General features: G+C 33.6%; 1 protein-coding gene across 17 annotated transcripts in view; it reads left to right on the top strand.

Moving 5' to 3' along the window:
• ODF2L (outer dense fiber of sperm tails 2 like) overlaps positions 1-14718 on the top strand; it is a 169725-nt gene that overhangs the window by 10291 nt on the left and 144716 nt on the right. For all 17 annotated transcript variants that reach the window (XR_006712428.1, XR_006712427.1, XR_006712430.1 and 14 more), the window contains 7 exons: positions 368-427; positions 552-623; positions 1364-1480; positions 5091-5276; positions 7946-8055; positions 9239-9374; positions 14383-14493. Coding sequence is in view for 11 of the 17 variants with exons in the window: in XM_045478137.1 (XP_045334093.1) it covers positions 368-427; positions 552-623; positions 1364-1480; positions 5091-5276; positions 7946-8055; positions 9239-9374; positions 14383-14493 (792 nt within the window). In the remaining 6 variants the exon portion in view is untranslated. The remainder of the gene's footprint in view (positions 1-367; positions 428-551; positions 624-1363; positions 1481-5090; positions 5277-7945; positions 8056-9238; positions 9375-14382; positions 14494-14718) is intronic.

Raw genomic sequence — 14718 nt, 5'->3', positions numbered from 1 at the left:
CTGTCAGCACAGAGCCTGACACGGGGCTTGAACCCACAAACAGTGAGATCATAACCTGAGCTGAAGTTGGACACTTAACTGACTGAACCACCCAGGCACCCCAGATTTTTGTGATTTTTATGTCATTGGCTTGTACTGTCTGCGGTGTTATTTAGAAATTAGGTATATAATTAATTTCATAAATTGTGGACACAAAATGATTTGGAACACTCAGGCAAAAATCCATCTGATGACCTTTTAAAAAATCTAAACTGTGCATAAAAGTTGCCCATATTAATTTCTTTAGTGATGCTTATTCTTCTTTGTACTTTTATATGTAGAGAAATATGTTTGTGAGCACTGATTTATAATATCTTTTTTTTTATAGGTAGAGGACAGTTTATCCAGCATGTTAGAGAAGCTAACTGATAATGAAAATGAAAATACTGTAAGTCTTTTTACACTTTGTGTCTACTCTGACATTTGTTATGTATGTGCTGCTTGTTTTTATAAAATTAGTCAACATTATCCAAATTGTGATATTTCTAACTCTTACATTATATTTGCTGAAGAATCTTAAGAAGAAGCTACTTGAAAAGGAGACCTATATTCAAGAACTTTCTTGTTTGTTTCAGAATGAACAGGTAAGCAAATTCTGAGCTTAATTCATCATTTTTCTTAATATTGACTCCCTCTTTTCCCTCTTTCCATTCTGGCGCCCATATCCTCAAAAATAGACCCAGAAATGTTTTTAGATAATTTGGATATTTTACAAGTTTTTATGAAATAATGTTCTTTTTCAGTTTCTGTTTTAAAGATTTTTATGATACTTAGGTCAGATTAATTGACATAAATCACTATATATTAGGAACTATGCATAAATTCGTATTGTATTTCAATTTTAGTATAAACTGAGGAATTTTGGTGTTTGTAGGAGCATTTTATTTATTTAGTTTTAAATGTTTGTTTATTTTGAGAGAGAGAGAATCTGAAGGAAGCTCCACTCTCAACTCTCAACGTGAAGCTTGATCTCAATATGGGGCTTGATCTCACAACTATAAGGTCATGACCTGAGCTGAAATCAAGAGTCGGACGCTTAACCAACTGAGCCACCCAGGTGCCCCTGTAGAAGCATTTTAGATATAATTTACTTAGGATAGATAGGACTTTTCAAAAGGAGATTATCAGGAACCATTAAGTAAAAGGAGGGAGGATTAAATAGCCCCATAGTTTATATAAAATATATTTATAATGGGGGAGATCAGGGTTAATTTACAGTGGTACTTTGCTTTTTATTAACTTTTTAGATCATGTCTAAGTATGGATAAAGTTAAAGATTTTTGAGAAGTAACACATTTGTTTTTGTTTGTTTTCTCTGTTATAGGCAAATGCTTTGAAAGCAAACCGTTTTTCACAATCAGTAAAAGTAGTACATGAACGACTACAGCTCCAAATTCGTAAAAAGGAAGCAGAGAATGATAAATTAAAAGAATATATAAAGGTTATAAATATTCATTCACTTTTATAGTTTAAGTGATAAAATTAATGAACAACTATAAAGCCTTTCCTTACTTCTGGAATTTGGTGGTTTTGGAAAAATTCAATCTAAGTGTTGCCATGGGAAATACATATTTGAGGCAAATCTTAAGATTTATGGCTCATCCAAAGATTTGATTCCAAATCCCAATATAAAAATGCTCTCTCTCTTTAGTACCAGTCTAGGAAGGATTTCTAGAGCTTGAATATCTTTAAAAATCTTTCCCATTATGTAGTTAATTTATGTTTATTGTGGAAAATTTGTAACATACAAAGGAGAAAATTAAAATAACTCAAAAATACCAAAACCATTGTTAATGTTTTGGTATATAGAATTCTATCTATTTTCTACATCCACACATAAATATATACTCTCACATTAGTAGGCAGTCAGTAAACGTTTATTATTTTTGTTTTTGTCATTAATGGTAACAACTTTAAAATCAGTTGACCCAGCTTTGGTATTTAGAAAACTGAGTAGCATTCTTGTTATGCAGTTTTTTTAGCAGTGTAATCAAGGGGAACTTTTTGGTTTAAACTCATTGGTTTAAACTCATTTGGTTTAAACTCTTTGGTTTAAATATTCTTTTGGAAACCTCACAGACATTTTGAAAGAAGAATTTGAGGTTCTGTGATATGACACAAACTAACTGTATCTATTGTCATTATTTTTTGCTGAAGGAAAAGACACAGTGTTCTCATTTTCAGGAAAGTGTGCAAAGATACCCCCTATTGAATGTGAGCACATCTGTGTTAAATTTGTTTGCTTTTGCAGGTGTTTGCAACTTGTGGCATGTTTCAAGACTTCACTTGGGATGTTTTGGGTTTTTTTTTTCTTCAAGGAGGAAAAGCTTTTGCCCAGTAAAGAGACATTAAGCAGGCTTATGCGGAATGCGCATTTTGTCCTTTGTCCTCCTACATGTTCTTTTGAGCACTTTCCCACATGGATCCCCTTTGTCCTTTGTGTGGTGGTCTAGGCATCCCAGATGAGCGGCAGTTGATATTGCCTTCCTCTGTTATGGTATTTACAATAGCATGCATGTGGTCTGACACCTCAGATAAGCATCTATCACACTTTATCTCACAAGTTTTAATTCGGTCCTCAAAGAGCAGTTGGGGAAGTTTTTGAAAATATGTTTCTTCAATTTAAAAATGGAATATTAAATGATTTTTTAAAGTTAATGTTAGCAATTTTTATATGATAATTTAGAGAGCGAATATAAGACTAAAATCTTAAGATTTTGCTGTGACATTCTCTCAATACTTTGAGTTTAAATTCCTTTACAAAAATACCGCTGTTTAGAAATAATTAAAAGAGGTTGCATTAGGTTACTGATTTTTCTACATTTCCTCTAACACAGTTTTGGAATTTAAGGCATTAATTGGGGGATCAGAGTTGAATTCTTCCATTAGGTTTCACAAGGTTCTTTTTCGAATTCAAAGATAATGAGCTCACTTTGGTAACATAAATTTCAGTTATTTAGTATTTTAGTTTTGACTCAGTTGAGTCAGTTTGTTATGTAGGTCTTTAAAATTTTTTTAATTGTATTTTAGTTCTGTGAGAACTATCCCAAAGATCCTTTGAACCCAGTTCTTTCTGGATCTTTATATAACAATTAGATATAGATTATTTTCACAATTTAGAAGACACAGAATAATTATCTTTATAATGTGCAGCATGTATAGTACTTTGGAAATAGGGAAAGACAAGTAGTTGACTTTATGTTTCTGTTCATTTGTCAAAAGACTGTGAGGAGTTATTTATTTTGAAACTATAAAAACAATTTGGTAGTTTGGTATACTCCCTAATAGTGATCAAATGTGAGATAGGATAAGTCTAGTGAGAATGTCCTGGCTAGAACCTTATTCCAAAAAAAAAAAATTATTTCACCTTTGGTGTTGAAAATGGTTTACTGCGGAAAGTGTAGCAATTATTTGTGGTGTGATGGTGACACCCTGTGGTTTCTTAGAGGAAGACAGCTGTATTTCCTGTGGAGTCTTCAGTAGACTTGGACTGCTTTTATTCTTGTTTTCCTCCAACTACTTATGAAAACATTTCATGGGATTTTTTTGTTTTTAGTTTAAATACATTTCTAAAGACTATTTAAGAGTGTTTTGCTACTTTTCATAATCTACCTAGTTCACTTTTCAAAGAAAACAAGTCTTTAAATCTTATTTAAGATGTATTTATTTATTTATTATTATTTTGTTTTAATTTTTAATTTATTTTTGAGAAAGCGAGAGACAGACCGTGAGCCGGGGGAGCAGGGCAGAGAGAGAGAGACACACACACACACACACAGAATCTGAAGCAGGCTCCAGGCTCCGAGCTGGCAGCACAGAGCCCGACGTGAGGCTCAAACCCACGAACCGTGAGATCATGACCTGAGCCGAAGTCAGATGCTTAACTGACTGAGCCACACAGGCACCCCAAGTTGTACTTCTTAATCTCAATTTTAGTGGAAGTTAAGAAGCATAGTTTTTATTGATCATGGAGTTGAATAGAAAACCCAGTCTTTTACTGTGACTCCTTTGATTTTTTTTCATTAAAATGATTGTCCAAAACATGTTATACTGAAACCTAAATTCTGTAATAATTTAACTATTTTTCAGTATTATACAACTTTGAAAAAATGTAAAAGCATTAAAATCTTAAGTCTCTAAATTCTTAGATATTTAGTATTCAAATACTTTAAATACAAAGTTTTAAAATAATTTGAAATAAAAGCATGAGAGTTATACTAAATCGTATCCATCATCCATCCATCCTAATATTCTGTCTCTAATTATGCCACCAAGAGATACGTAAGGAAACTGTGATGCCAATTAACACCATTAAAGTCAATGGACAGAAACACATCCCTCGGCCCCTCAGATGTCTTTTTACTCTTACTAATTCTTATGGATCTGATAGTTATTTACCTTTCTAAGCCTCTTTAGTCTTGGATTAATAACTCCCACAAAGTTACTAGATAAAGGAACACTTTTATTGCCCTTGATGTAATTCTTTGAAGTGTCAATGCATTCCCCCTAATTCTAGTAAATTAAAATTTGCTAAGTGAGCCTGTGTTTATCTCATCTGTATCTTTTGTGGTCTACAGATTTTGATCATATGTCCTTTAAGCCTTTATCATTTCAACTAAAGAGTCCTAATGTGTGTAGGGAGCTACTGATTTCTTTAAGCTTTGTGTATCTTGTTTGAATTGTCTCCAGCTCAATTATGTTTTTTTGATTTTCATAACTAGTACTATGTATAATATTCTAGATGTGAAATTTTTGAAAGTTCTAGTTAATTACAAAAGTTTTAAGAAAATGCTTGTGCCATAATCACCAATATTAGTACCTTTAATAAGAATAGGATTAGTTTTCTGTAGGCTTATATATTTTAAATTATCATTCTACAACTGGTTACAAATAAACAATGGTAAAACTACCTTTCTTTACTGTTATGCTTGTTATTAATCCTATGATTAATCCTTTTGATAAAATCCATGGAAGATTATATATGTTTATAATGTTACATAAAGATCGAGTTCCAAAATAATTTAAATATTACTAATATATATATTTTTTAGAGCTTAGAAACCAAGATAACTGAATGGAACTTAGAACTGAGAAAGAGTAAGCATGAAGCTGTAGCAATGAAAGAATCAAGTAGGCAAAAAACTATAGCTCTAAAAAAGGCATCTAAAATTTACAAACAAAGGCTTAAACACTTTACTGGAGACATGGAAAACCTTACTTCCCAAATTGGAGATCGGGTAAGTATATATACATTCTTTGTTTACTGTCCTATGTACTTAGTTTATGTAGTTAATGTCATAATGCTTAATATAAATCTTATTCTTCTCTTAATGCTACTGACAGTAGAAAAACTTTACTCTGTTGCTTTAGTCTTTATTTTGAAAGATTATATAAAATGTCACATTTGCATATTGAAATTTATCAGTCTTTCCTTGGGAACTTTATTAAAGGATATATTAAATGTGTCCCAAAGCATCTAATGCAAACTAAGGGTAATGCTTCATACACATTCCCCCTTGGAAGCGGACAGTATACATTAGCATATTAAAGGCCCTGAGTAGGCCTTCAGTAAAGTAAAACAATAATGAGGAGTATTGAACTCATAGTTTCTCACCACTTATTAACCACAGAACTCTTGTTTTACCCACAAAACAACTCTTGGAATGGGTTCTAAGGAACACCAGTTTGGGAAATGCTGATTTATGTTATTAAACCATATGACTTCATTCAGCAATTCACTTCATTTGAACTCTGTAATGCACTTAAAACCATTTGCTGACGTAAACACACCATGTGAAAGTTATCTTTGGGTGTAGTGCAAAGTTGAAAATTGGACTTAGTACTTTGTTGTTTTTGATGAATTATTATATTTCTTCAATTAGCAGTTAATAAAATATTTACTCTTTTTAATGTCTCACTGGTATTGGACCTCGTAAGAACTTATGTTAAGGCTTATAGCATTAGGATCTTTTAGAATTGAAAGCAGACTTGTATAAACTCTGTGTAAACAAAGCAGCTTAATATTTTATAAGCTCAGGTGTTAACATTTAAAGATGATCTACATTCAGAAGAATTTATCTAGACAAAAAGAATTGAGGAATAAGTTCAAAATCCAGAAGGTTATAAGACTTAGTTGAATACCTGAAGTGTTATTGAGTGGTGAAAGCCAATCAAGCCCTTCACATCCTTGGGGTTTTCCTATTTAAATAGCATCATGTCGCTTCTGCTCCAGATCACAGTATAGGAGGGCTCTTCCACTTGTGAACCTTGTGACTTTGGGTAAGGCACCCAACCTCTCTAACCTTCTGTTTCCTTAACTATGAAATAGGAGATGGGCAATATTATTATCTCATATCACCGTCCTACATTTTTTGCCATATTGGCCTACTTTCTATTCCTCTAATGCATAGAGATTTGTTGTTTGCTGTTATCTCTGGCTGTAATGTTCTTCTCGGGTTCACAATAGCTGGTTCTTTTTTTAATCATTCAGTTATCTTTGTAACTGACATCTCTTCAGAGGGGCCTTCCTTGACCACTCTGTTTAAAGTAGTCCCCCAACTATCGTATCATGTCTTAAATTTTCTTCATAGCATTTATTTTACGGATACAATTTCTAAGAATCTTTATGTTATAGTATATTATCCAACTTACACTTCACACACACACACACACACACACACACACACACAGTCCAACTTAAACTTCATAGTGCAACCTAAAATTCTTTTTACATAAAATATGAAAGCAGAATACTAGGCTTTATTCAGTGTATCAACAATATTACTATAAAAAAAGGGTAAGCCAAAAAAGTAGTTGAATGATGGAAGTAAGGAAAAAAGCCCCCAATAAATATCAGTGGCTATCATTGCTTCTTCTGGATCTTCTGATTAATAATTCTTGGCGCTGTTGTCTTCCTAGTGAGTTTGTTGTTCTATAGAATGTGGGCAGGGGGCACAGAGACTGTAGCTCACTAGGTGGGTTTGTAAAGGGTAGATTCATTTGACAGCTATTTATTGAGAGTCTTCTTTATGGCAGGCACTATTCCAGGCCCTAGCAATGAATGAAACAGACAAAAATCTACGTCTGGGAGCTCACATTCAAAATGGATAAAGCCATCACTATAATTTTCATCTCTTTGCTAACAGTAACAGTATCTGAAGGCCAATGGGAGTGACCTCTACAAAACAGCTTGACATCATCATAGCAATGAGAAATAAGGCATTTATTTATCCATAATAAGCATTACTAAATGCTGTGGAATTGTGAAATTGCAGAGAGTTTCTTTTTTTTTTTTTTTTCAACGTTTATTTATTTTTGGGACAGAGAGAGACAGAGCATGAATGGGGGAGGCGCAGAGAGAGAGGGAGACACAGAATCAGAAACAGGCTCCAGGCTCCGAGCCATCCGCCCAGAGCCCGACGCGGGGCTCGAACTCACGGACCGCGAGATCGTGACCTGGCTGAAGTCAGACGCTTAACCGACTGCGCCACCCAGGCGCCCCGAGCAGAGAGTTTCTGTATTTACCATTGAGGACTTCTTTCTCCTTTGATGCTTATGTGGTTGTCAACATCTTCTATACATAGAATGCAAAATGAAAGTTCAGGAAATAGGAAGGAATTTATCCTCATTAATTATGAAACATTGTTTGAAAATAGTTATATTAACATCCTTAAAATGTGTTAGAACTACCACTGTGTGCATATAAAGCAATACTAATTAAAGATACTATCAATGTTTACTTTAAAAGCTTCCTATGTTCGGAGTTGTACTCTAAAATTTTCTGTATCAAGAGTTCCATCCTTTATAAGATGAGCATTTCCTTGTTTATGTTGTATTTGTGTTTAGGGCTCTGCACAAAACCAAAGTGTTATTTAATTACAAGATGAGTACTTGATGTATTTTTTAGGAAGCCAAGCTGTCCGAAACAATTTCAGCTTCCAATGCCTGGAAAAGTCATTATGAGAAAATTGTAATAGAAAAAACTGAATTGGAAGTTCAGATTGAAACAATGAAAAAGTAAGAAAAAAATTTAGAAACTCTTTAGTGTTTAATAAGTGTTTTTAGTTCTTTCCTCTTTTAAGTGGTTTGCATTTTGGTTCTTCTGGGTTACATGTGGTAAAGGTTGTCCGTATGATTTGATATTCTTGCTATTTATAATTTTGTAAACTTTTCTTATTCTATTACAAAAATGCAATAAAATGATTACCCATTAAAAAGTGCATTGGCTAGGGGGCCTGGGTGGCTCAGTCGGTTAAGCGTCTGACACTTGATTTTGGCTCAGGTCATGATCTCATGGTTTGGGAGTTTGAGCTCCACATCTGGCTCTGTACTGATAGTGCAGAGCCTGCTTAGGATTCTCTGTCTCTTTCTCTCTCTGCCCCTTTTCCGCTTGTGCACGCTCTCTCTCTCTCTGTCTCTCAAAAATAAATAAAATAAACATTAAAAAAAAGTGCATTGGTGTTCACATTTTGAACTTTGTAGGTTAAAATTTAGTATTTGAGTATATGTCATCTATTATTTGCAGTAAATGTTAACACTACTTTGTCTTAAAATGGAAGTAATATTTCTCTACTGAGCAAGAATGTATAAAAATATATAACGGAGTTTACAATAAAATCATAAATGGTTTCAAAGTCCTAAAAGTTATTGTTCCTTTAAGTGCCTGAATTATGTAACAAAGAAAAATCAGTGATTCAAAATGCATATCTTTTATTCAAATTTATTACTGATTAACAATAATGAACCCTGAATATCTGTTTTTAAATGTTTTATCTTCTGTATGTTCTCTTCAGTTTTATCATTGTAAACTAGCATGTATCATTTGCTTCTAAAGGTGAAGTATTGCCTCACTTGAGCCTTTTATTTAACTTTGTCCCTGAGATTGTGTATATGTATGTGCATGTGTGTGAATGAGAGACAGACAGACTACCTTTGGATGACAATTTAGACATTTTATTGAATAGTGAAGAGAACGTTGTGTAATTTCTCATTGGCTTCATCGATGGGTAATAATTGCTAATCAGTGTTACTCAGGTAGTAACCTGATAGATAACTGCTTCCTGTTTACCTTGGTCCATGGCTTGTATTAACTTTTGAAACAGTGCACCCTACCAAAATAATTTCATAAGCACACTTAAAAAGCATTATTTAAATGAAAGTTTCTGTGACTTTTATGAAATATATCATTTATCTCACAAAGGCAAATTACTAATCTTTTGGAAGACCTGAAGAAAGTAGAAGACGTTGGTAAAAATTCATGTGAAGAAATTCTTAGAAAACTTCACTCAGTTGAATATGAAAATGAAACTCTGAATCTTGAGAATACAAAGTTAAAGGTAATATGTGTTCCTGTGTGTATGTGTATATATTGTCTAATGACAACATAGTAGAAGTAGCTGGAAATAACAGCATGCTTAGGATAGTGCTGTTGTGTCATTTTGTCCTTTATGTTTGTCAGGGTATTAGAGTATCATTATAATATGCAACTTCCAAAACTATATATTCATATCATAGATATATATCATAGATATATATATTCTATATATATATCATAGATATATAAATTCTATATATGTCATAGATATATATATTCTATATATATATCATAGATATATATATATTCTATATATATATCATAGATATATATATATTCTATATATATCATAGATATATATATATTCTATATATATCATAGATATATATATATATTCTATATATCTGTACATACACATGTAGACACATACTTGTGTATAGATTTGTGTTTATAGTTGTATACACAGATATGTGTTAAGTTGTTTTCAGCAATATTAAATAAGACTTGTGAGGTTGAACAACTGTTTCAACTTTTTAAAAAACTCTTTGTTCTCCAATTTTATCTGTTGAATCATCCAAAATTACATTAACTTTAATGTGTAAGATTTTTTTCTAGGTGTCATGGTTACGATAGGATGTAACCTCAGGCCTGGTTTGTTTGAAACCAGAAAGTATGTTCTTGGCTGCTTCATAACCAGAAAGAATTTTCCAACTTAATCAAATCCAAGGGGTGATTGGTTTGTATGTGTACCAGAGAAAAATGGAGAAGTTTTTTTATACTTTCTGAGAAAAAAATGTTTGAGTTCTCAATTAGAGATACATGTAACCAGATGAGACTTGATTAAAGATGACGGCATCCTTTTCAGTTTTTTAATACAATTTTTGGAGGATAGTAAATAGAACACAGAAAAGAATCTCTTTATGTAAAAGAAGGCCAGAGTTGGCAGCTCAAAGCTGATATGGCATCAGAGAACCTAGCCTCTTTTTAGCTCTCCCCATTACCATTCCTAGGTTATGACCCTCATGATCTAAAATGACTACTGAAGCGCCAGTCATAGCCAAGTTTCGAGCAGAAGGATGCAAGGGGAAAAAGATGAATTATTTCCTCCCCCTTTTTTTTCATCTCCTGTTTCACTTCCTCTCAGGGAGGATTCCTGTAAGTTCCGTACCACTCTACCTTCTACTTATTCAGGTACATGGCCCCAACTAGGTGCAGGGGAGACTGGGGAATATAGTCTTCTAGTTATCCTGGGCTCTAGCCAAATATGAATACTCATTATTTTCTGCAATTTATTCATGTTTTCCTCTATTCCTATAGTTTTACTGTATTTCCAGTTTGGAATTATTTTTCCTGGTGATATCTCAGAACTGCCTTAGTTCAGCTCAAATGCTACTTCCCCCACAGTCTTTTCAATTAGGATGAATCTCTCTTTATCAACTCCCATCTTTGTGTGCCCAGAATGCCCAGGGAAGGTGTGACATACACTGAGGTCTCAATATTTATTGAATGAATGTTTAAAATGTTTTTTCTTGGAAGAGGAAACAATATTATTTATTATGTTTATTTCCTTAATTTCCTTGATAGCCTTCAGAGAGAAAGGATTAGCATAATCAATATTTCATCCATTATGAAGCTAATTTTTAATCACGTGGTAAATGGAATTAATTTTAAATTACCTGGTATAAAAATCATTGGGTTAAAATTTATATCTTACATCCTATGAATAATTTGCAAATGTATTTTTAATTGATTATTCTCTGGGTTTTGTTTAAGGAAAGAAGTTTAGGTGTGTTTGGCATATGTTATTTGCAATGCAAAATTGCCTAGATGCTGTATTTTGTTACTTTTAGTGACCAGAATAATTTTAGATTTTAATGTTTCAAATGAAAAAAAAAATTGAGCTGATATTGGTTTCAAGACCCAGTGACCTCTTCTCTTGAAATTGCAAGAGTTTATTTGGATGGTTATAAGTTCTATTTGTTCATTATAAAGAGTTGGAAAAACAGAAACGCATAAAGGGAAACATTTAAAAATCTCTTGTGATCTCATAAATGAAACTAAAGTTACTATTTTAGCATATAGTTTTGGGGATTTTGGACCACTTCCAGTGTTTTGCTGCTATAAATAAAAATGTGGACGGTTTCCTTGAGTCTTTTTGCATATCTGTTTTCTTAGGATACATTTAGGATAGAACTGTAATTATATGGTCAAAAGGAAGGCTCATTTTTAGTGTTGGTGTTATATATTTCCAAATTACCCATCATAATTGGGTCCCTATATTTTTTCCAGTGCTAGACAATTTTAAAAGAGATCTCTCCAAATTTGATAGATGATCTCATCTAGTGCTGGGGCTTTAAGTACCAGGTATATTCTGGGGGCTCTCATTTATATCTCTAGCCTAGACCTTGCCCCCGAATTCCAGACAAGTATTCTACTGCCTACTTGAAATTTCCACTTGGGTATTTAATAGGTGTCTCAAAGTTAGCATGTTTAAAATAGACTTCCTGTAGGGGCACCTGGGTGGCTCAGCCCTTACGTGTCAGACTTCCACTCAGGTCATGATCTCACAGTTCGTGAGTTTGAGCCCTGCATTGGGCTGTCTGCTTTCAGTGCAGGACCTGCTTCAGATCCTCTGTTTCCCTCTCTCTCTGCCCCTCCTCCCCACCCCTCTGGAAAATCAACAACAACAACAACAACAAAAATAGAGCTTCTGTATTCCCCCAAATAGCTCATCCTACAGTTGTCCTCATCTCAGGTAACAGCAATCACCCTTCTTTTACCTGGTGTCATCCTTGACTCCTTTCTCTCCCATCTGCTTCCGGTCTGTCAGCAGATCTACTACAGATAGATCTAGGATTTGACCATCTCTCCCCAGCACCACTGCTACTGTCCTGGTTTAAGCCACCAGCATGTCTCACAGTTACAGTGACTTCCCAACACCTCTTTATTTCCACCCTTGCACCTGCACTCAGATTACAGTGCAGCAGTAGAGTCGTTCCCATAAAAATGTAAGTCACACCATGTCACTGCTCCACCCAAACCCTCCAGTGATACCTGGTTAATAAATACCTACAAAGCATTATTCCACCTGGCTATCCATTACTTCTCGGGCCTCATCTTTCCACTATCCCCTTTGGTTTCTCCCTTCCTGCCACATTGGCCTTCTTACAGTTTTTCCCTGACTGGCCAGGGCTTCTCCCACCGTTGCCTTGCTCTATGGGAATTCCCTCCCCTCAAAGACCCACACTTTCAGTGTTTGCACAAAAGTCCCTTCTGGAGACCTCCCTGGCCCATCCACAGTTCATGTAGGGTGTGTTTTACTTCATGTTCTTGTTTTGCGTTCGTCTATCCCTTGTTTTTGTCTTTCTATACATGGGGTATGTGAGCCCCATGAAGGAAGGGATTTTTTGTTTCTTTTCTTCATTAATAGAAGAATATCCAGTGCCCAGAGTATGTTTTAATGACCAGTAAATATGTTTTTTCATGTATTTATTGATCATTTACGTTTCTGCCTTTATGAATTACCTACTCATTATCCTTTAGGTCTTTTTTCTAATTAACATGTAAGAACTCAGGTATTAATCTTTTGTCATAATTTGTTATTCTCTTTTACATTTTGTTTGCCTCTTAAATTTTTCGAGGGGGCAATGAAGTTCGGGGAGATGCATTTACACATATGTATGTATACATATTTTTTTTCTTTTATGGCTTCTGTTGAGTCTGTCACATTTCTGCATATCTTACAAGTAAAAAGGACTGACTGCTTGAGATCCAGACTATCTTTTCAAGGATGTTTGTATAATGGACATCCTTGGAGATAGCAATGTTTTCCATACCAAAGGGCAGACATGCTTACTGCCTGTTATGAGAGATCTGGGTTCCCTAAACTCAGGGCTGCGCCTCTGTAGTGCCTCCCCTGAAAGGTGTGAGTGTCATCTGGCCCTCACAGTGTTGCCCTGTGGGAGCTGGGGCTTAGGAAGCTACCGCAAATCTGGCATCTGGCTACTGCTATTGCTGCAATGAAGTTTTGTGTCTCTGACCCAGGAGTCTCACATCCTTTGCTAGCATCCATGAAACTGTTCCAGGCTAACTTGTAAACTTGGAAGGTAAAATCCCAAACCCTTAGAATGCTTGATATCTTTTTTTGATTCTATGCTTAGTAAGGGTTTTGCTATCCTAAGATCAAAATTTTAGCTGTATCTTCTGTGAAAAATTTTAAAGCTTTATTTTAAGTAAGTATATAAATATATTTTGTAAAAATAAATACAAAAAATAATATTGGGTGGAGTTAAATAGTTAATCTATTTTATTTCTAATAATTAAACAGTTGTCTTATTACCATTATTTAGTGATCCACATTTTTCTCATTGACTTAAAAATTCAACCTTTATCATATACTAAATATAATTTTGGTGTATTTTTCTTTGTCTTTAACATTGACTTTTAAATTCTAAAATTAAATATATATATATATATATTATATATATATGTATATGTATATTTACATACACATACACACACAGTAAACTTAAAAATTTTAGTTCTTTATACATCCTAATATCTAGTAAGTACTGAGATTCTCTACCTTAGTATTTCTTTCAGAATTGTATTAGTCTTTCCCATTTATTTTTCCATATGAATTTTAAAATTAATTTTGTTATATTCCCCCTCCTCCCAACTGTTGTATTTTTGGTTGAAATTGCACTTAAAGTGTTATTGTTTTGAAAAAACTGATATGTCACTAGTATTGAGTCTTCCCATCAAAGAACATGGTCTTTCTATTTTCCAAGTCTTTCTTTGTCAGGAAATTTTAAAAGTTTTAAAAATATATGTCTTACATAAGTCTTATTATAGTTATTCATTATTACTAACTTTTTAAACTTCTTAAATTTAAATGGTAATTTTATGCAATAAAGATAATTATGTTATTAACTTTGTTGATAAATGAGTTATGTTTTTATAACCCTGTAGCACCAGAGTATAAGTGAATTCTAATGATTTATAAAATCTATTTATATATTCTTTGCTAGACTACCCTTGCTGCTTTGAAGGATGAGGTTGTTTCTGTTGAAAATGAACTCTTAGAATTGCAAGAAGTAGAAAAACAACAGAAAGCCCTTATTGAAGTATATAAAACTCAGGTGACTATTGCATTCATTTTAATGTTAAATTTTGTAGACAGTTTAAAACACTGCATTTTTAATGATCTAAATTAAGGTGGAGCTATTATTTTGTGATAGAATATATGTCCCATCTATTTCTTAACGCCTCGTATATTTTTATAAGTAGATGATTCTGCTGATTCCTGATTCATGCATTGACTGTGTATATACTGGGTATTCCTAAAAGTAGATCTAGGGGCACCT

Source organism: Leopardus geoffroyi, chromosome C1, assembly GCF_018350155.1.
Source record: "Leopardus geoffroyi isolate Oge1 chromosome C1, O.geoffroyi_Oge1_pat1.0, whole genome shotgun sequence".
Classification (NCBI taxonomy): Eukaryota; Metazoa; Chordata; class Mammalia; order Carnivora; family Felidae; genus Leopardus; species Leopardus geoffroyi.
Note: the sequence above shows the minus strand (reverse complement) of the source record. Positions and strands in the feature narration are given on the sequence as shown.